The 20,265-nt window shown below is 52.5% G+C and overlaps 1 protein-coding gene across 42 annotated transcripts in view; it reads left to right on the forward strand.

The window, feature by feature from the left end:
• The first annotated feature begins 1,179 nt into the window (after positions 1–1,179).
• LOC144953764 (amyloid-beta A4 protein-like) overlaps positions 1,180–20,265 on the forward strand; it is a 34,387-nt gene continuing 15,301 nt past the window's right edge. For 41 of the 42 annotated variants that reach the window (XM_078884372.1, XM_078884383.1, XM_078884363.1 and 38 more), the window contains exons 1-6: positions 1,180–1,428; positions 8,325–8,495; positions 9,894–10,086; positions 11,133–11,245; positions 14,151–14,431; positions 15,007–15,323. In XM_078884372.1, coding sequence (XP_078740498.1) covers positions 1,375–1,428; positions 8,325–8,495; positions 9,894–10,086; positions 11,133–11,245; positions 14,151–14,431; positions 15,007–15,323 — 1,129 coding nt within the window. In that variant the 5' untranslated portion in view covers positions 1,180–1,374. The remainder of the gene's footprint in view (positions 1,429–8,324; positions 8,496–9,893; positions 10,087–11,132; positions 11,246–14,150; positions 14,432–15,006; positions 15,324–20,265) is intronic. The other variant, XM_078884402.1, reaches the window with a different exon arrangement.

Here is a 20,265-nt window from a genome sequence, read left to right on the forward strand (position 1 = left end):
AACATCTGATATCCACACTGCCCATAGACTCTATGTAGCAGGGATTGGACCCACGACCTCCTGTATACCAGGAGAGGTAGTTAACATCTCATTGCCACACTGCCCATAGACTCCACGTAGCAGGGATTGGACCCACGACCTCCTGTACACCAGGATAGGTAGTTAACATCTCATAGACACACTGCCCATAGACTCCACGTAGCAGGGATCGAACCCAGGACCTCCTGTACACCAGGCGATGTAGTTAACATCTGATATCCACACTGCCCATAGACGCTATGTAGCAGGAATCGAACCCAGGACCTCCTGTACACCAGGATAGGTAGTTAACATCTCATAGCCACACTGCCCATAGACTCCACGTAGCAGGGATCGAATCCAGGACCTCCTGTATACCAGGAGAGGTAGTTAACATCTCATAGCCACACTGCCCATAGACTCCACGTAGTAGGGACCAAACCAGGACCTCCTGTATACCAGGAGAGGTAGTTAACATCTCATAGCCACACTGCCCATAGACTCCACGTAGCAGGGATCGAACCCAGGACCTCCTGTACACCAGGAGAGGTAGTTAACATCTGATATCCACACTGCCCATAGACTCTATGTAGCAGGAATCGAACCCAGGACCTCCTGTACACCAGGAGAGGGAGATTATTCTTATCTTCACATCGTCCGGAAGAATGATGTCACCCATTGTTTTAATATCGGGGTGGTGGAGTGGCGGGTGAGATGGGGAGACTCTTCATCTCTCCCCATCTTCTGGAAGATCTCCCCATCTTACGGAAGATAAGAAGATAGTAATAATTTTATTGTTTTACTTTAATTATTTTATTATTTCCCTTCTACGTGACTTTACCGAAAGAACCAAGAATATGAATCCCTGCAGTCACGAAAGCTTTAAATCGAAAGATAGGAAGAGTTTTCCTATCTTCCTTTCTTCCGGAAGACCTTTCCATCTTACGGAATATAGGAAGAGTCTTCCGGAAGATTTAGGAAGATGGGAAGACTCTTCTATCTTCCGGAAGAATGACGTCACCCATTGTGTTTACATGGCGGGAGGGGGGGGTGCCCCGGCCCCCCGACAAATAAAAAAACACCAAAATCTTCCGGAAAGAAGCCGTCAACCAATGAGGAAGGCGTCCCTGGGCCGTCGGTGACGTCACGCTGCGACAGAGCTGCCCCCCGGGGGGGGGGGGAGAGGCGGCGGCTCCCTCCATTGCCGCACAGCGCAGCAGCAGCAGGAGGACGCTGTGAGGAGGCAGCGAGAATTTTCCACAATCCGCCGCCATCCTCCTTGCAGGAGCGCTCGCATCGCCACCCGGCACCCACCCACCCGGCAGACACCGTCGACGCGTTGTCACGGCGCATCCGATGGCGGCGCAGATGGGGCGGCTGGCGAGCGCCGTGCTGAGCATCCTCCTCACGGTACGAGGAGGCTGAGGGGAGGCTCCGTTAGATCCATGATGGCCGCCCCGTTCTGTATTGGGGCTCCTTGTCATGTAATCGTCCGCGGGAGGGGGGGTTGCGACTGTTAATTTGCTTATCTCGGGATAGCTTCGCGATGCGGTGCGTGCATTCGAAGCCGTCTTTTTTCCCCTTCCTTTTGAATATTTTTTTGGTCGCTTCCCCCGCCGCCTACGTTGCAATGAACAATAAAATGAAAATGTGTGAGCAAAATATTAACATTGCTATTGCCATTGTAGTAATCTGTAATTATTGCGAATGGTTGGTTGGCCGTGCATTCGGCTCGACAGGGGCAAATGCCACCTTTGTTGCGGTGTTAATAATGAAATCCGCAAAGACAGAATTTAATTGCTATTATAAATGCGCATTAAAGTCACTTGATACGCGTATCGATATCAAGATAAATATATCTGCAAAATCGAACAAAATCGAATAACATCACCGTTAAAGATCACGTTGCATATGAAATGCGTTGTGTTAATGTGTCGCGATTTAAATCTTATCGCAAGATGCGAATTAATATTTGTATTTATCATTGATTTAAAATAACCCATTACTATATTAAATATAATAACATGTTAATAATATATCACGCGTTCTGTTTAACGTTACATGTTAATATAGCTTTACATTCGATAAGCGAATCAATAATATATGAATGCATGCAATATATTTAACAATGTATCACTTAATACCTCATTGTTTCATATCACGCTATATATGAATATATCACAATATACGTATTAATCTATAAATATGTCGCCATAGGTATCTATATATCACTGGTAATATAGTACTAAAATATGACGTTATGTATTGATATATTATTCAGAAAGCTATCAATATATCCCAATGAGATGTATCAATGCATCGTTGTCAAGATATCGCCGTTAAATACATGACGTTATATATTAATATATCATTGTTAATCTACCATACTTAATCGATATATGTATCACTATTGATGCATGTCAGTATGTATTGCTGTTAAAATAATGTGTGCATTTTTACGCATTAATACATTGCACTAAGTATAAACATTACTTACCTTTGTTGATGTATCACTGCATACACATGGGTATCTATTGATACGTGTCGTATGCATCAATATGTATCAGCAATACGTATGCATCGATATCAATATTTATCGATGTCTATGAATACAAAGACCAAAGATCCCCCGTGTAGCCTGTAGCAGGCTGTCGGGGCAAGTGCTGTTAGTAGCACTGTGGCACACACAGGGTGTGGGTGGCCAGGACCACGCCCGGCCGCCTTTGTCTCCCCAGTGGCGATGTTTACTACACCACTTCCGCTACACCAGGTACTAGACACACACCCACCTACTCAACAACAACCGCCATTCGCCACTAGATGGCGGTGACGTCACCACGACGCTTGTGCCAGGCCATGTGCACCTTGAGGCCACGTGAAGTGTCAATCGCCCGCTGGCAGGAGGTCACTGGGCAGACCCAGGTGCCACAGGCCGACTGACTGAGATGACTGGCTGATGCACCACCTGTGCCCCCTACTGTGCCAACTTGCTATGCTTTAGCGACCTGGTGCTCCGCTCGTTGTTGTGAGCCTCGCTCCTCCGCCCTCCGTTGTTGTTGGAGGGTGACTGCCTCCAACTGCCCAGTAGCGTCCTTCATGAGCCTCGTCCACAGAGGCCGATTTTGACACCGCTGGTACCAGTCATCGGCAAGTCCACTCAGCTCCACGTCCTCCTGTACCACATCACTCCATCTCTTCTCTAGCCCGTGCCGCGCCCGTTTAGCCTCCTTGATCCGGTCGAACAATAGCTGTTTAGGCATGCGGTGGCTGAGCATGCGGGCTACATGACCCAGCCAAAGCAGCCTTGCCTGCCGGAGGAACTCACCGATGGGACTTTGCCCAGATCTTTCAAGGATTTGTGAGCTCCTCACACAATCCAGCCTGGGTAAACCCAGGATGGATCATAGGCAGGCCAGCCTGGATGTTTCTAACCGGCAAAGATGTTCCATTAGAGAGGTCTATGTTTCACAAGCGTAGAGAAGGGAGGGCACGACTGTGCCCGAGAAGACCTGAAGCTTCGTGTGGAGCGACAAACCCGGTAGCTTCCACACAGCGTTACACAGCCGATGAAAATATATTTCTGCTCGACTGATTCGGAGTGAGACCTCTGCTGTTAAACCCGAGCCGGTCATGAGCACACTGCCCAGGTATGGGAAACTCTCTACTCTCTCCACAACGGCCCCATCACCGATTGGGAGTTGTGGAGTGTCTAATGATACTAAGTACCCAGGCAGGTGCTTAGTTTTGGTGGGGCTGATGGAAAGACCCCACCTCTTAGTGGCAAGCTGCAGGTTCAGCAGCAGCGCCTCCAACGCCTCTTCTGAGTGAGCAGCAATTACCAGATCATCGGCATACATAACGTGGTTGAGCAATAGAGAGCCATCCCTCGACCGCACCCAGGCATCGATCAGCATCACATTGTATCTATACCAGATGAAAATTCCTCTGGTACAGCCATGGAAGGCTTGATAAACTACGTGGTCAAAATAGATGTTAAATAACGTGGGAGCCAGACGATATCCTTGTCGCACCCGAAGGTGAACAGGGAATGGCTCCTGACTCCTAGCTTTGCTATTATTAAGGTCCTTAATGATTGTGAGCAGAGAGTCAGAGACTCAAAAAAGCACGAAGAACAACCCAGAGCCCAGGCCTACTGATGGTATCATAGTGCCTTGACTAGGTCAATAAAGCAGAGATGTAGGTCTTGTTGGGATTCCCTACACCTCTGCTGTAGCAGACGGACAAAAAAAATGGCATCTGTGCAGGGGACCGCCCTTTCCCGAAACCACATTGGGGCTCTGCAAGCTTCTACTCAGCGTGCCTGGCAAGGCGATGTTGAATAATCCTTGCCAGGATCTTTCCCGGCCTCACACTGAGGACGGAGATGCCCCTGTAGTTGCCACAGTTTGTGCGGTTCCCCGTTCTTGAAGAGGGGGACCATCAGGGAATCCTTCCAATCCTGCCACCCACACACAGACAGACACGCAAGACAAAGACGTGCACACAGATCTCTCCATCTCTCTTGCCAGGTGCAGGATTAGGATTCCACCGTCTAAGCTCCATGACCCCCCAGGCATCAGGGATTAGGGACACAGCGGAAATGATGGATTAAGTGTGTGAGTGAGTGGCTGTGAGAGTCTGACAGTGTTTGAGGGTGTGAGTGTCTGTGTGTGAGGGTGAGAGTGTGAGTCTGGCTCCCTGTGATGAGTCTACGGGTCTCTGTGATGAGCCTGCATGGCGAGTATGGGTCTGTATGGTGAGTATGGGTCTCTGTGTTGTGAGTCTATGGGTCTCTGCATGATGGGTTTATGGGTCACTGTGTGTTGAGTCTATGGGTCTCTGTGTGTTGTGAGTCAACGGGTCTTTGTAGTGAGGCTCTGGATCTGTGTGGTAAATCTGGAGGTCTCCTTGTGGTGGTGAGCTTGTGTGTCTGTGATGCGTCTGTGGGTCTCTGTGTGGTGAGTCTACGGGTCTGTGTGTGGTGAATCTATGGGTCTCTGGTGAGTCTATAGGTGTCTGTGTGGCGAGTTTTTGGGTCTCTGTGTGTGGTGAATTTTTAAGTCTCATTGTGGTGATCTTGTGGGTCTGTGTGGTGTCTGTAGGTCTCTGTGTGGCGAATCTTCGGGTCTGTGTGATTAGTCCAGTCTCTGTTATGAGTGTATAGGGGTTTCTGTGTGGTGAGTGTTTGGGTCTCTGTGATGAGTCTGTGGTTCTCGGTGTGATGCGTCTGTAGGCCTGTGTGATGCGTCTGTGGGTCTTTGTTATGCTTCTGTGGGTCTGTGTGATGCGTCTGTGGATCTGTTGACACGCGTCTGTGGATTTCGATTTAAAGCTTTCGTGAATGCAGGGATTCATCTTCTTGGTTTTTTCGGTAAAGTCACGTAGAAGGGAAATAATACAATAATAAAATCAAAACATAATAAAATAATTCTCACGACGTTTCGGCCACAACGCAAGCAGCCGTCCTCAGGTGAAGAATGATGCTGTCTTCCCGACAGACCTGTTCTTCACCTGAGGACGGCTGCTTGCGTTGTGGCCGAAACGTCGTGAGAATTATTTTATTATGTTTTATTTTTATTATTGTATTATTTCCCTTCTACGTGACTTTACCGAAAGAAGCAAGAAGACGCGTCTGTGGGTTTTTGTGTTGAGTCTATGGGTGTCTGTGATGAGTCTATGGGTCACTGTGTAGTGAGTCTATGGGTCTATGTGTGATGAGTCTATTGGTAGCTGCGTGGTCGGTCTATTGGTCTCTGTGTGATGAATCTATGAGTCTCTGTGTGATGAGTCTATGGGTCTCTGTGTAGTGCGTCTACGGGGTATTTGTGTATACATTTCCACAGTGACCTTGCTTGTGTGCATTGTCCTTGTATTGGTTGCATTTTGGCATTGCCCTCTGGTCTACCACAATCGTGATGCACGGATTTTTTTTACTCTGGGTCCTCCGGCTTTTCCCCCGCCCACATTTAGAATCGACAAGCAGTTGAAAGATTATTTTGCGCGTGCTACAAGTGTCCGCGTGATGACCATCGATAATGATAAGCCACTTCTGTTTAGCGGCCATCACAGGCGCGATGGCCAGGTGCGCTTCTGAAAATGTTATTTTTCTTAGTCGTCAACCTCCGTGGGCTTTGCCTTGGTCATGATTGGTGATCATTTGGTTTTCAGAGTAGATGCTCGATTATCCCGGCTAATGACAGGGTTAAAATCGCGGATCTCCACGCCACAAAACCGCTATTGCCGGGGTATAAAAACACGTTTAAGTTTCCCTGTCGAACGCACAGAGTCGGTAAATTTAAACTCGCGAATGAATGATCGCGTAAGTCGCTCGAAGTGATGGCGCACGCTTGTGGTGATCGTTACTCTGCCGATTCAGAACTCATAACTTGACGATTGAGCGATGGAAGATGCTCCTGCTCGGTGATAATAATACAAATAAAACCTTCCTGGCTCACGCCCGGCAGAAGACTTGGCCCACTGAGTGGATGACAGCAGAGCCAGAGCCAATCAGACATCAATCAAACTCGGCCCTCTAAGTGGATAATAGCTGAGCCACAGCCAATCAGACATCAATCAAACTCCGCCACCCACTTTTGTAAAGCTATGGTAACTCCTGTACTGTAGTGGCTATCGCTTGGACATCAGATTAACTGGAGCAATACATTGGTTCGTTTTAAGCACTGGGTGTGACTTGTAGTAACACATTGACAAGGGATAACAATGTTGTCTAACTGTTTTTAGATTACTAATGTGGCCTTTTAAGGTTAAAAACCCCACTAGTTATTCATTTCATGTAAAAATCTCAGGCGCCGCGGTTAATCTGTAAGTCGGCTCAATGGCACGCGGATTATCGAGAACACCAAATAAATATTGAATACTCGCAGATACAACTGTCATCAGTAGCAGAATAAACGTGCCAACAAGGACACTAAAAAAATGACAATTTGTTATTTTCTTTGATCCTATCTACGTGACTTTACCGAAAGATCCAAGAATGTGAATTCCTGCGGTCACGAAATCTTTAAGCCAAGATTTTACAGTCAATTAATTTTGATAATGTTGAAGTTCTGTGCAAAACTAGTTACTACTGGCCAAGACTAATTAGAGAATCTATCGAAATTGAAAGGAATAAAAATGTTTTAACCGTTCGGATAGCTACCGACTTACTGCTGCGTGGAAGCGAATCATCAAATAATACGTTGTTTAAATGCATGCCTATACAAGCCACCATACTTCAATAGGGATTACCGTTGGTACGGCTATTTTAATACACACAATGGACAGGAAGGACAAGATCAATGGCCCTGCATAATGTGCATGCATCATGTATGTTGGCTCAAGAGCGCAGAATTGTGGTCACCACATTTACGCCTCTATCAGAAATGAAACAGTAAGGCATCTCCACATAAAAGGAGCCGAGAGTGGGGGGGAGCTCAGGGCTCCATCGTCACTAAACGTCTCCGCTCGATAATGCGCTGTGAAGGGCAGCAGTTGGCTGTCTGAGTCGGCGCCGTCGGTGTTGGGACAGCCAGTGTCGTGTGTACAGGCCGAGGCTGTGAGCTACTGTGGAGAGAGTGTGTGCTAATGTAGCGTCAACGATTCAGAGACAGAGTTTATAAGAGGCACAGGCACTTTCTTTATGAACAACTTCCACTGTCTCGTTAGTATGACTATACTAATGTCTCTGTACGCATGCATAGCTCTCTCTCTGCATTAACGGCTCCGATTCGCTTGGTTGGCTACGTGCAGTTTGTATCTATGTACGGTTAACTTCTTTGACACCATACGTAGCCAACCGTGCTGTATTTACGTTGAACTTATTTCGCACCGTACGTAGCCAACCGTGCAAATGTGTGTGTGTGCATTGAACTTCTTTTGCACAGTAATGTAGCCAGCCATGCGAATGTGTGTGTGTTGAACTTCTTTCGCACAGTACGTAGCTGACCATGCTAAATATCCAAGCATATTTGCATTCGATATACCCAAATACAACTTTCTTTGTATCTTTGCATTACTATATCTCAATAAACACAGCGCTCTCGACTGTCTATGTATCTGTATCCCCATTTATCTCTTTTATCTGTGTACGAATTTGACTGTATACCTCAGTGCATATCTCTCCCCCCTCCCACCCCACCTCCCTCCCCCTCTCCCCCCCTCCCTCTCCTCTCTTCCCCCTCCCTCCCCTCTCCCCCCTCCCTCCCTCCCCACCCCCCCTCCCTCCTCCCTCCCCACCTCTCTCCCCCCTCCCTCCCTCCCCCCCTCCCTACCCCCTACTTCCCCCCTCCCTCCCTCTCCCCGTGTAGGCTACTGCCTGCCACTCGGCCACGCTGAGCTTGGCGGAGCCCCAGGTGGCGATGTTCTGCGGCAAGCTGAACATGCACCTGGGCCTGGACACTGGGCGCTGGCAGCCTGACCCCAGCGGGGTCACCAGCTGCCTGGCTACCAGACAGGACATACTCGCTTACTGCCAGCAGGTGAGACACTCACCTACTCAACCCAGCCACTCACCCAGCCACTCACCCAGCCACTCGCCCACTCACTCACCTAGCCACTCATCCACTCACCTCTTCACCCAGCCACTCGACTAGACACTCACTCACCCAGCCTGACCCCAGAAAGGTCACCAGCTGCTTGGCTACCAGACAGGAGATACTCACTTACTGCCAGCAGGTGAGACAATCACCTACTCAACCAGCCACTTACTTAGACACTCACCCACTCACCTACTCACCAAGCCACTCATCTAGATACTCACCCACCCACCCAGCCTGACCCCAGCAGGGTCTCCAGCTGCTTGGCTACCACACAGGAGATACTCACTTACTGCCAGCAGGTTAGACACTCACCCAGCTACTCGCCTAGACGCTCACTCACCCAGCTACTCACCTACTCATCTAACCACACTCACCTAGCCACTCACCCACTCACCCGGCCACTCACCTGGCCACTCGCCTAGCAGCTCACCTAGCCACTCACCCACTCACCTAGCCACTCACCTAGCCACTCGCTCACCTAGCCACTCACCTAGCCACTCACCGAGCCACTCGCCTTGCCACTCACCTAGACACTCACCTAGCCACTCACCTAGCCACTCACCTAGCCACTCACCTAGCCGCTCGCCTAGCCGCTCGCCTAGCCGCTCGCCTAGCCGCTCGCCTAGCCGCTCGCCTAGCCGCTCGCCTAGCCGCTCGCCTAGCCGCTCGCCTAGCCGCTCGCCTAGCCGCTCGCCTAGCCGCTCGCCTAGCCGCTCGCCTAGCCGCTCGCCTAGCCGCTCGCCTAGCCGCTCGCCTAGCCGCTCGCCTAGCCGCTCGCCTAGCCGCTCGCCTAGCCGCTCGCCTAGCCGCTCGCCTAGCCGCTCGCCTAGCCGCTCGCCTAGCCGCTCGCCTAGCCGCTCGCCTAGCCGCTCGCCTAGCCGCTCGCCTAGCCGCTCGCCTAGCCGCTCGCCTAGCCGCTCGCCTAGCCGCTCGCCTAGCCCCTCGCCTAGCCGCTCGCCTAGCCGCTCGCCTAGCCGCTCGCCTAGCCGCTCGCCTAGCCGCTCGCCTAGCCGCTCGCCTAGCCGCTCGCCTAGCCGCTCGCCTAGCCGCTCGCCTAGCCGCTCGCCTAACCGCTCGCCTAGCCACTCGCCTAGCTACTCGCCCACTCAGCCACTCGCTCACCCAGCCATTCACCCAGCCACTCACCTACCCAGCCACTCACCCGCTCACCTAGCCATTTGCTCACCTAGCCACTCGCTCACTTAGCCACTCACTCACTTAGCCACTCACTCACCCAGCCACTTACCTACTCACCTACTCGCCAATTCACCTAGCCATTCACCTAGCCGCTCACCTAGCCCCTCACCCAATGATCCACCCACTTTCCCTTCCTCCCAGGTGTATCCGGAGCTCCAGGTGCGAAATGTGGTGGAGGGGAACTCCCCGGTGACTATCGGAGGCTGGTGCCGGAGAGACAGAGCCCACGGGAAGAGGAGCGGAGCAGGAGAGAGGGGAGGAGAGAGGGGAGACTCCGCCAGCACAGGGCAGTGCAGGGGTCACCCTCACGTCGTGGTGCCATACCGCTGCCTAGGTAAGAGACACGAGGAGGGAGAGAGGGACACATACAGGGAGAGAGACACGGGGAGAGACACGGAGAGAGACACGGAGAGAAATGGACACATACAGGGAGAGAGACACGGGGAGAGACACGGGGAGAGAGAGAGAAAGGGACACATACAGGGAGAGAGACACAGGGAGAGAGACACGGGGAGAGAGAGAGAAAGGGACGCATACAGGGGGAGAGACGCGGGGGGAGAGACGCGGGGGTTCGGAGAGCCGTGCTGCTCTGCGAGGATGGGTGGTGGTCGCGGGTTGCTGAAGAGATGGAATCTGCCTCGGTAGCTCACGATCATAAATCACTTTTTGATTCCATCAAAAAAGCAACTTTGAGTGCCTCGCCCATCATCACCACCGTTGACCTCCTGCCAGCGGGCGTTTGACACTTCACGTGGCCTTAACGTGCACCTAGCCTAGCACAAGCGCCATAGTGACATCATCGTCCATTAATGGCGAATGCCGGTTGTTGTTGTGTGACTGTGCCACTGTGTCACTTTGTGTGACTCACTGTGTGTCACTTTGTGTGACTGTGTAACTTTGTCACTGCGTGTCACTGTGTCACCGTGTCACCGTGTGTGTGACTGTGTCACTGTGTGTGTCACCCTGTGTGTGACTGTGTCACTGTGTGTGTCACCGTGTGTGTGACTATCACCGTGTGTCACCGTGTGTGTGACTGTGTCACCGTGTGTGTGTGACTGTGTCACCCTGTGTGTGATTGTCACTGTGTGTGTCACCTTGTGTGTGACTGTGTCACTGTGTGTCACCCTGTGTGTGACTGTGTCACTGTGTGTCACCGTGTGTGTGACTGTATCACCGTGTGTCAGCGTGTGTGTGACTGTCACTGTGTGTGTCACCGTGTGTGTGACTGTGTCATCGTGTGTGACTCTCACTGTGTGTGTCATCGTGTGTGTGACTTGTCACTGTGTGTGTCATCGTGTGTGTGACTGTCACTGTGTGTGACTGTGTGTGTCACTGTGTGTGTCACTGTGTGTCACCGTGTATGACTGTGTCACTGCACAGTCGGAGAGTTCAAGAGTGACGCCCTCCTCGTACCAGAGAAGTGCCACTTCCTGCACAAGGAGAAGATGGAGGAGTGTGAGACTCATCTGCACTGGCACAGCACTGCCAAGGAGGTGTGTGTCAGTGCTTGTGTTACTCTGTGTGCCACTGGGAGTGAGTGGCTCAACACTGCCCCTGGACTCAACACTGCCCATATACTCAACACTGCCCATAGACTCAGCACTGCAGCATAGACTCAGCACTAGACCATAGACTCAACACTGCCCATAGACTCAACACTGCCCCTGGACTCAACACTGCCCCTGGACTCAACACTGCCCATAGACTCAACACTGCCCATAGACTCAACACTGCCCATAGACTCAACACTGCACCATAGACTCAACACTGCACCATAGACTCAACACTGCACCATAGACTCAACACTGCACCATAGACTCAACACTGCCCATAGACTCAACACTGCCCCTGGACTCAACACTGCCCATATACTCAACACTGCCCATAGACTCAACACTGCACCATAGACTCAACACTGCACCATAGACTCAACACTGCCCCTGGACTCAACACTGCCGATAGACTCAACATTGCCCATAGACTCAACACTGCCCATAGACTCAACACTGCCCCTGGACTCAACACTGCCCCTGGACACAACACTGCCCATAGACTCAACACTGCCCATAGAATCAACACTGCCCGTGGACGCAACACTGCCCCTGGACTCAACACTGGACCATAGACTCAACACTGCCCCTGGACTCAACACTGGACCATAGACTCAACACTGCACCATAGACTCAACACTGCCCATAGACTCAACACTGCCCCTGGACTCAACACTGCCCATATACTCAACACTGCCCATAGACTCAACACTGCACCATAGGACTCAACACTGCACCATAGACTCAACACTGCACCATAGACTCAACACTGCCCATAGACTCAACACTGCACCATAGACTCAACACTGCACCATAGACTCAACACTGCACCATAGACTCAACACTGCCCCTGGACTCAACACTGCCCCTGGACTCAACACTGCCCATATACTCAACACTGCCCATAGACTCAACACTGCACCATAGACTCAACACTGCACCATAGACTCAACACTGCACCATAGACTCAACACTGCCCCTGGACTCAACACTGCCCATAGACTCAACACTGCACCATAGACTCAACACTGCCCATAGACTCAACACTGCACCATAGACTCAGCACTAGACCAAAGACTCAACACTGCCCCAATGGACTCAACACTGCACCATAGACTCAACACTGCCCCTGGACTCAACACTGCCCATAGACTCAACACTGCCCATATGCTGAACACTGCCCATAGACTCAACACTGCACCATAGACTAAACACTGCCCCTGGACTCAACACTGCCCATATACTCAACACTGCCCATAGACTCAGCACTGCACCATAGACTCAGCACTAGACCAAAGACTCAACACTGCCCCAATGGACTCAACATTGCCCCTGGACTCAACACTGCCCATATACTCAACACTGCCCATAGACTCAGCACTGCACCATAGACTCGGCACTAGACCATAGACTCAACACTGCACCATAGACTCAACACTGCCCCTGGACTCAACACTGCCCATAGACTCAACACTGCCCATAGACTCAACACTGCACCATAGGACTCAACACTGCACCATAGACTCAACACTGCACCATAGACTCAACACTGCCCCTGGACTCAACACTGCACCATAGACTCAACACTGCCCCTGGACTCAACACTGGACCATAGACTCAACACTGCACCATAGACTCAACACTGCCCATAGACTCAACACTGCCCCTGGACTCAACACTGCCCATATACTCAACACTGCCCATAGACTCAACACTGCACCATAGGACTCAACACTGCACCATAGACTCAACACTGCACCATAGACTCAACACTGCCCATAGACTCAACACTGCACCATAGACTCAACACTGCACCATAGACTCAACACTGCACCATAGACTCAACACTGCCCCTGGACTCAACACTGCCCCTGGACTCAACACTGCCCATATACTCAACACTGCCCATAGACTCAACACTGCACCATAGACTCAACACTGCACCATAGACTCAACACTGCCCCTGGACTCAACACTGCCCATAGACTCAACACTGCACCATAGACTCAACACTGCCCATAGACTCAACACTGCACCATAGACTCAGCACTAGACCAAAGACTCAACACTGCCCCAATGGACTCAACACTGCACCATAGACTCAACACTGCCCCTGGACTCAACACTGCCCATAGACTCAACACTGCCCATATGCTGAACACTGCCCATAGACTCAACACTGCACCATAGACTAAACACTGCCCCTGGACTCAACACTGCCCATATACTCAACACTGCCCATAGACTCAGCACTGCACCATAGACTCAGCACTAGACCAAAGACTCAACACTGCCCCAATGGACTCAACATTGCCCCTGGACTCAACACTGCCCATATACTCAACACTGCCCATAGACTCAGCACTGCACCATAGACTCGGCACTAGACCATAGACTCAACACTGCACCATAGACTCAACACTGCCCCTGGACTCAACACTGCCCATAGACTCAACACTGCCCATAGACTCAACACTGCACCATAGGACTCAACACTGCACCATAGACTCAACACTGCACCATAGACTCAACACTGCCCCTGGACTCAACACTGCACCATAGACTCAACACTGCCCATAGACTCAACACTGCACAATAGCGTTAGCACTGCCCATATCTTTCTGTATATCTCTGTTTCTGTCTCTCTCTCTGTCTCTCCGTCTCTCTCTGTCTCTCTCTGTATATCACTCTGTCTGTCTGTCTCTCTCTGTAAGTCTCTGTCTTTCTGTCTCTCTCTGTATATCGCTCTGTCTCTCTCTGTAAGTCTCTGTCTCTCTCTGTATATCGCTCTTTCTGTCTCTGTCTCTCTCTGTATGTCTCCACCTCTCTCCGCGTCACCCCCATGTAGGCGTGCGAGGCTCAGCACTCCAGTCTGCTCAACTTCGGCATGCTGCTGCCCTGCGCCATCGACCGTTTCCGTGGTGTGGAGTTCGTCTGCTGCCCATTGGATCCCCAGCGAGCTGCCCATGAGGGGCAGCAGCAGCAGCCAGAAGGGCAGCAGCAGGAGGAAGAGGAGCAGGAGGATAGGAATCTCAACGTCGGATTCACCTCTCAGGAGCTGCGGCCCATCGATCCGGTGTACGACTGGTGGGAGGGCGGCCATGGCACGGACAGCAACTACCAGGCTGGGTGGGTGTGAGTTGTGTGGCACAGACAGCAACTACCAGGCGGGGTGGGTGTGAGTTGTGTGGCACGGACAGCAACTACCAGGCTAGGTGGGTGTGAGTTGTGACACACAGATAACAACTATCAGGCTAGGTGGGTGTGAGTTGTGACGCACAGATAACAACTATCAGGCTGGGTGGGTGTGAGTTGTGAGGCACAAATAACAACTATCAGGCTTGGTGGATGCGAGTTGTGACACACGGATAACAACTATCAGGCTGGGTGGGTGTGAGTTGTGTGACACAGATAACAACTATCAGGCTGGGTGGGTGTGAGTTGTGTGGCACAGATAACAACTATCAGGCTGGGTGGGTGCGAGTTGTGACACACAGATAACAACTCTCAGGCTTGGTGGGTGCGAGTTGTGACACACAGATAACAACTATCAGGCTGGGCGGGTGTGAGTTGTGTGGCACAGATAACAACTATCAGGCTGGGTGAGTGAGTTGTGAGGTGACATAGATAACAACTATCAGGCTGGGCGGGTGAGTGTGGGTGTATGCCCGGCTCTCTTGCTCACTTCTCCTCACCCGTCGTAGTGAGGAGCTCGCCGTGGACGACTCTCCACCTCCTCCTGCCCTCGCCAATAGCGACGGCGACGCTGGCGACGATGATGGTGACGAAGATGCCGGTGACGGTGATGATGATGAGGAGGAGGGGGGCGATGATGGCGACAATGACGATGGCAACGATGGCGACGATGGCGACGATGGTGACGACGATGGCAATGATGGCGACGACGATGGCGACGACGATGGCGACGATGGCGGCAACGATGGCGACGACGATGGCAACGATGGCGACGATGATGATGAGGTGGAGGATGGAGTCACCGTCACCACGACCACTGAGTGGGGTGAGAGGGAAGGGGGGAGGGAGGGGAGGGGAGGGAGGGAGGGAGGGGAGGGGAGGGGAGGGAGGGAGGGAGGGAGGGAAGGAGGGAGGGAGGGGAGGGAGGGTGGGAGGGAGGGGAGGGAGGGAGGGAGGGAGGGAGGGGAGGGAGGGAGGGAGGGAGGGGAGGGAGGGAGGGAGGGGAGGGAGGGGAGGGAGGGAGGGAGGGAGGGAGGGAGGGGAGGGAGGGAGGGGAGGGAGGGAGGGAGGGAGGGAGGGGAGGGAGGGAGGGAGGGAGGGGAGGGAGGGAGGGAGGGGAGGGAGGGAGGGAGGGAGGGAGGGAGGGAGGGAGGGAGGGAGGGAGGGAGGGAGGGGAGGGAGGGAGACCTCCACAGCCGTGCTCACTCCACTGCTGGATGGACACAGATAATAAAACAGAGACACCTCTACTCAGTGTAGCCTTCTGCATTCTAGAGGCTACACGGGGGAGCTTCGGTGTGTGTTGTGTCTCTCTCTGGCTGTGTCAGTGTGTGTGTCTGTATGGCTGTGTGTCTATATGGCTGTGTGGCTGTGTATGGCTGTGTGTCTGTGTGGTTGTGTGACTGTGTGTGTTTGTATGGCTGTGTGTCTGTGTGTGACTGTGTCTGTGTGTGTCTCCGACTGTGTGTGTTTGTATGGCTGTGTGTCTGTGTGTCTATATGGCTGTGTGTGTCTGTGTGGCTGTGTGTCTCTATGGCTGTGTATGTGTGTGTCTGTGTGTCTGTGTGTGTCTTGTGTGTGTCTGTGTGTGTCTGTGTGGCTGTGTGTGGCTGTGTGTGTCTGTGTGTGTCTGCGTGTGTCTGCGTGTCTGTGTGTGTCTGTATGGCTGTGTGTGTCTATGTGTGTGTCTGTGTGTCTGTGTGGTTGTGTGACTGTGTGTTTGTATGGCTGTGTGTCTGTGTGTGACTGTGTGTCTGTGTGTGTCTCCGACTGTGTGTGTTTGTATGGCTGTGTGTCTGTGTGTCTATATGGCTGTGTGTGTCTGTGGCTGTGTGTCTCTATGGCTGTGTCTGTGTGTGTCTGCGTGTCTGTGTGTGTCTGTATGGCTGTGTGTGTCTCTATGTGTGTGTCTGTGTGGCTGTGTGTGTGTGGCTGTGTGTCTGTGTGTGTCTGTATGGCTGTGTGTCTGTGTGTGTCTGGGGAGAGGCCTCTCCCCTTATGGCATCTGCGACCACCACAGTGGCTAAACGGGGGCTCTGGACGGGTGCGAGGGGCTGGTAACCCCTCCACCCTCAATTCATTACCACTAAACTACGAATGAAACATAAATTTGTAACAAATAAGCTTGTGCCAGAGGCCCCGGGGTGACAGGCTTGTATGACGTCTCCTGGCCAAACCCCAATTGGTTGAATGTTCGAACGCTCACTGCGGAGGAGAGGCTGCCACTCCTTTGTCGGGAGCTGGACCGGTACCGCCTGGATCTCTGTGGCATTCAGGAGGTCCGATGGACCGGTTCTGGTTCCTGCCACCATGAGGGGTGGACAGTCCTCCACTCGGGGCAGGAGACTGCCAAACAACAGGGTGTGGCTCTTCTTCTGAACAAAAGAATGAAGGGGGCGTGGGAGCGTGGCGGTGAGGTGTGGGAAGTTGTAAGCCCCAGGATACTTTGGGCTCGCCTTCCCATCAACCGGAGGCGAGGAGTGGTGGTCGTGGTTACTTATGCCCCCACCGAAGACGAACATCCGTGGAGGGATGCAGGCTAAGCCGATGAGTTAGATGCCTTCTATGACCTCCTGTCACAGGTGCTGGCTGAAGTGGCCACTCGGGACAGAGTCATCTTGTTGGGTGACTTCAATGCCCGAGTTGGTCATGATGCTGGCATCTGGTCTGGAGTGATTGGAAGGCATGGGCCAGATCAGCTCAATAACAACGGTAGGAGGCTGCTAGATTTTTGTGCAACCCATGGGCTTGTAATTACCAACACGCTCTTCCGGCATCGGCGCATCCATACAACATCATGGATGCATGCCGGGATGCCGGGTCCAAGCAAGAACATCTGCTGGACTACATAGTGAAGGACCAGCGGATGCGAGCCCATGTCCTTGACACCAGGACCTACTGTGGAGCTGATCTGCCCTCTGACCATCGACTAGTCATCTGTAAGATGCACCTGCCATTCTTCCACTCCGGTGGTGGGTGTACACCCAGGACCCCATTCCAACCAAAAGTGGCCTGGTCTCAGTTAGCTGATGAAAGTTGCAAGCGAGAATTTCATCATCGCTTGCAGCTGGGGTTGGCATCGTCCCCCACTCCACCTGATGTCGAGGGTAAATGGGCGAGGTTTAAGACTGTGACTCATTCAGCTGCAATGGCTGCTTTGGGTACGCGGTCCAGACCTCCCCAGAAACCCTGGCTGACAGAGGAGGTGTTCAGGTTAATTGAGAAAAAGCGACATGCCCACTCTCATCGCCTACAGCATCCCACGTCAGAGAATGAGGAGGTTTACCGCAGCCTTCGCTCGGAGGTTTGGAGAGCCGTAAGGCGCTGCAAGGATGGGTGGTGGTCGCGGGTTGCTGAGGAGATGGAGTCTGCCTCAGTGGCCCGCGATCACAAATCACTATTTAACTCCATCAAAAAAGTAACCTGCAGCGCCACACCTATTACCATCATTAGGGGAAAAAACTGTGATCCAATCTCCGACCCCCAGGAACAGGTTTGCAGATTTGCTGAGCATTTCTGTGAGGTCCTGGGGGAGGGAAAATCTCTCAGCCAGGAAAACATCATGGCACAAAGTGGGGATAACCCTGCTGAGGCTGCGGTGCCTCAAATATTGGAAGAGGTCACCCCCTGTGAGTGGCTGGCTGAGGTGCCAGCTGTTGAGGAAGTACTGAAGGCGATCCGGAGTCTGAGACCAGGAAAAGCACCGGGCAGAGATGATCTCCCAAGCGAAATGCTGAGGGAGGGTGGCGTTTGTGCACAGACTGCCCTATATGACATCATAACAACAGTCTGGACCGCTGGACGGGTACCGCAGGATTGGAAGGATGCCCTGGTGGTCCCCCTCTTTAAGAAGGGGGACCGCACAGACTGTAACAACTACAGGGGCATCTCACTCCTCAGTGTGCCGGGAAAGGTCCTGGCAAGGATTATTCAACATCGCCTTGCTAGGCACGCTGAGGAGAGGCTTGCGGAGCCCCATTGCGGTTTCAGGAAAGGGCGGTCCTGCACAGATGCCATATTTTCTGTCCATCTGCTACAGCAGAGGTGTAGGGAATTCCAAAAAGACCTACATCTCTGCTTTATTGACCTGGTCAAGGCCTATGATACCATCAGTAGGCCTGGGCTCTGGGTTGTTCTGCGTGCTTTCGGAGTCCCTGACCCTCTGCTCACGATCATTAAGGACCTTCATGATGGTGAGCGGGCCCGGGTAAAACTACGTGGCCGGGAGTCGGAGCCTGTCCCTGTACACCTTGGGGTGCGACAGGGATGTCCTCTGGCTCCCACATTATTTAACATCTATTTCGACTGCGTAGTTCGTGAAGCCTTCAATAGCTGTACCGGGGGAATTTCCATTTGGTACAGATATAATGGGAGGCTGATCGACGCCCGGGTGCGATCAAGGGATGGCTCCCTATTGGTCAACCACGTTATGTATGCCGATGATTTGGTATTAGCTGCTCATTCAGAAGAGGAGTTGGAGACGCTGCTGCTGAGACTGGAGCGTGCCACTAAGAGGTGGGGCCTTACCATCAGCCCCACCAAAACTAAGCACCTGCCTGGGTATTTTGTACCATCGGACACTCCAACCCCACAACTCCCAATCGGTGATGGGGCAGTTGTGGAGAGAGTGGAGAGTTTCCCATACCTGGGCAGTGTGCTTATGACCGGCTCCAGTTTATCAGCAGAGGTCTCACTCCGAATCAGTCGAGCGGCAATATCTTTTCATCGGTTGCGTAACGCTGTGTGGAAGATACCTGGTCTGTCGCTCCGCACGAAGCTTCAGGTCTTCTCGGCCATGGTCATTCCCTCCCTTCTCTACGCTTGCGAAACGTGGACCCCCCTATTGGAGCATCTTCGCCGGTTGGAAACATTTAGGCTGGCCTGCCTACGATCCATCCTGGGTTTAACCAGGCTGGATTGTGTGAGGAGCTCACAAATCCTTGAAAGAACTGGGCAAAGTCCCATCGGTGAGCTCCTCCGGCAGGCAAGGCTGCGTTGGCTGGGCCATGTAGCCCGCATGCCCAGCCACCGCATGCCTAAACAGCTTTTGTTCGGCCGGATCGAGGGGGCTAAACGGGCGCGGCACGGGCTAGAGAAGAGATGGAGTGATGTGGTACAGGAGGACGTGGAGCTGAGTGGACTTGCCGATGACTGGTACCAGCGGTGTCAAGATCGGCCTCAGTGGAAGAGGCTCGTGAAGGACGCTACTGGGCAGTTGGATGCAGTCGCCCTCCAACAACAACGGAGGGCGGAGGAGCGACGCTCACAACAACGAGCGGAGCGCCGGGTGGCTAAAGCACAGCAAGTTGGTACAGTAGGGGACACAGGTGGTGCATCAGCCAGTCATCTCGGTCATCTCGGTCAGTCGACCCGTGGCACCTGGGTCTGCCCCGTGACCTCCTGCCAGCGGGCGTTCAACACTTCACGTGGCCTCAAGGTGCACGTGGCCTGGCACAAGCGTCGTGGTGACGTCACCGCCACTTAGTGACGAATGGCGGTTGTTGTTGTCTGTGTGTGTCTGTATGGCTGTGTGTCTGTGTGTGTCTGTATGGCTGTGTGTCTGTGTGTGTCTGTATGGCTGTGTGTCTGTGTGTGTCTGTATGGCTGTGTGTTTGTATGGCTGTGTGTGTCTATATGGTTGTGTGTCTGTATGTGTATGCGTCTGTAGCCGTCGTGTAGTGTTTAGCGCTACGCTGCGCTATGAATCTGGCGATCCGAGTTCGATTCCCGCTCACGGCCAACAGCTTATCTTAACCGGTCCCAGGCCT

This window comes from Lampetra fluviatilis, chromosome 82, assembly GCF_964198595.1.
Source record: "Lampetra fluviatilis chromosome 82, kcLamFluv1.1, whole genome shotgun sequence".
In the NCBI taxonomy this organism is placed as follows: domain Eukaryota; kingdom Metazoa; phylum Chordata; class Hyperoartia; order Petromyzontiformes; family Petromyzontidae; genus Lampetra; species Lampetra fluviatilis.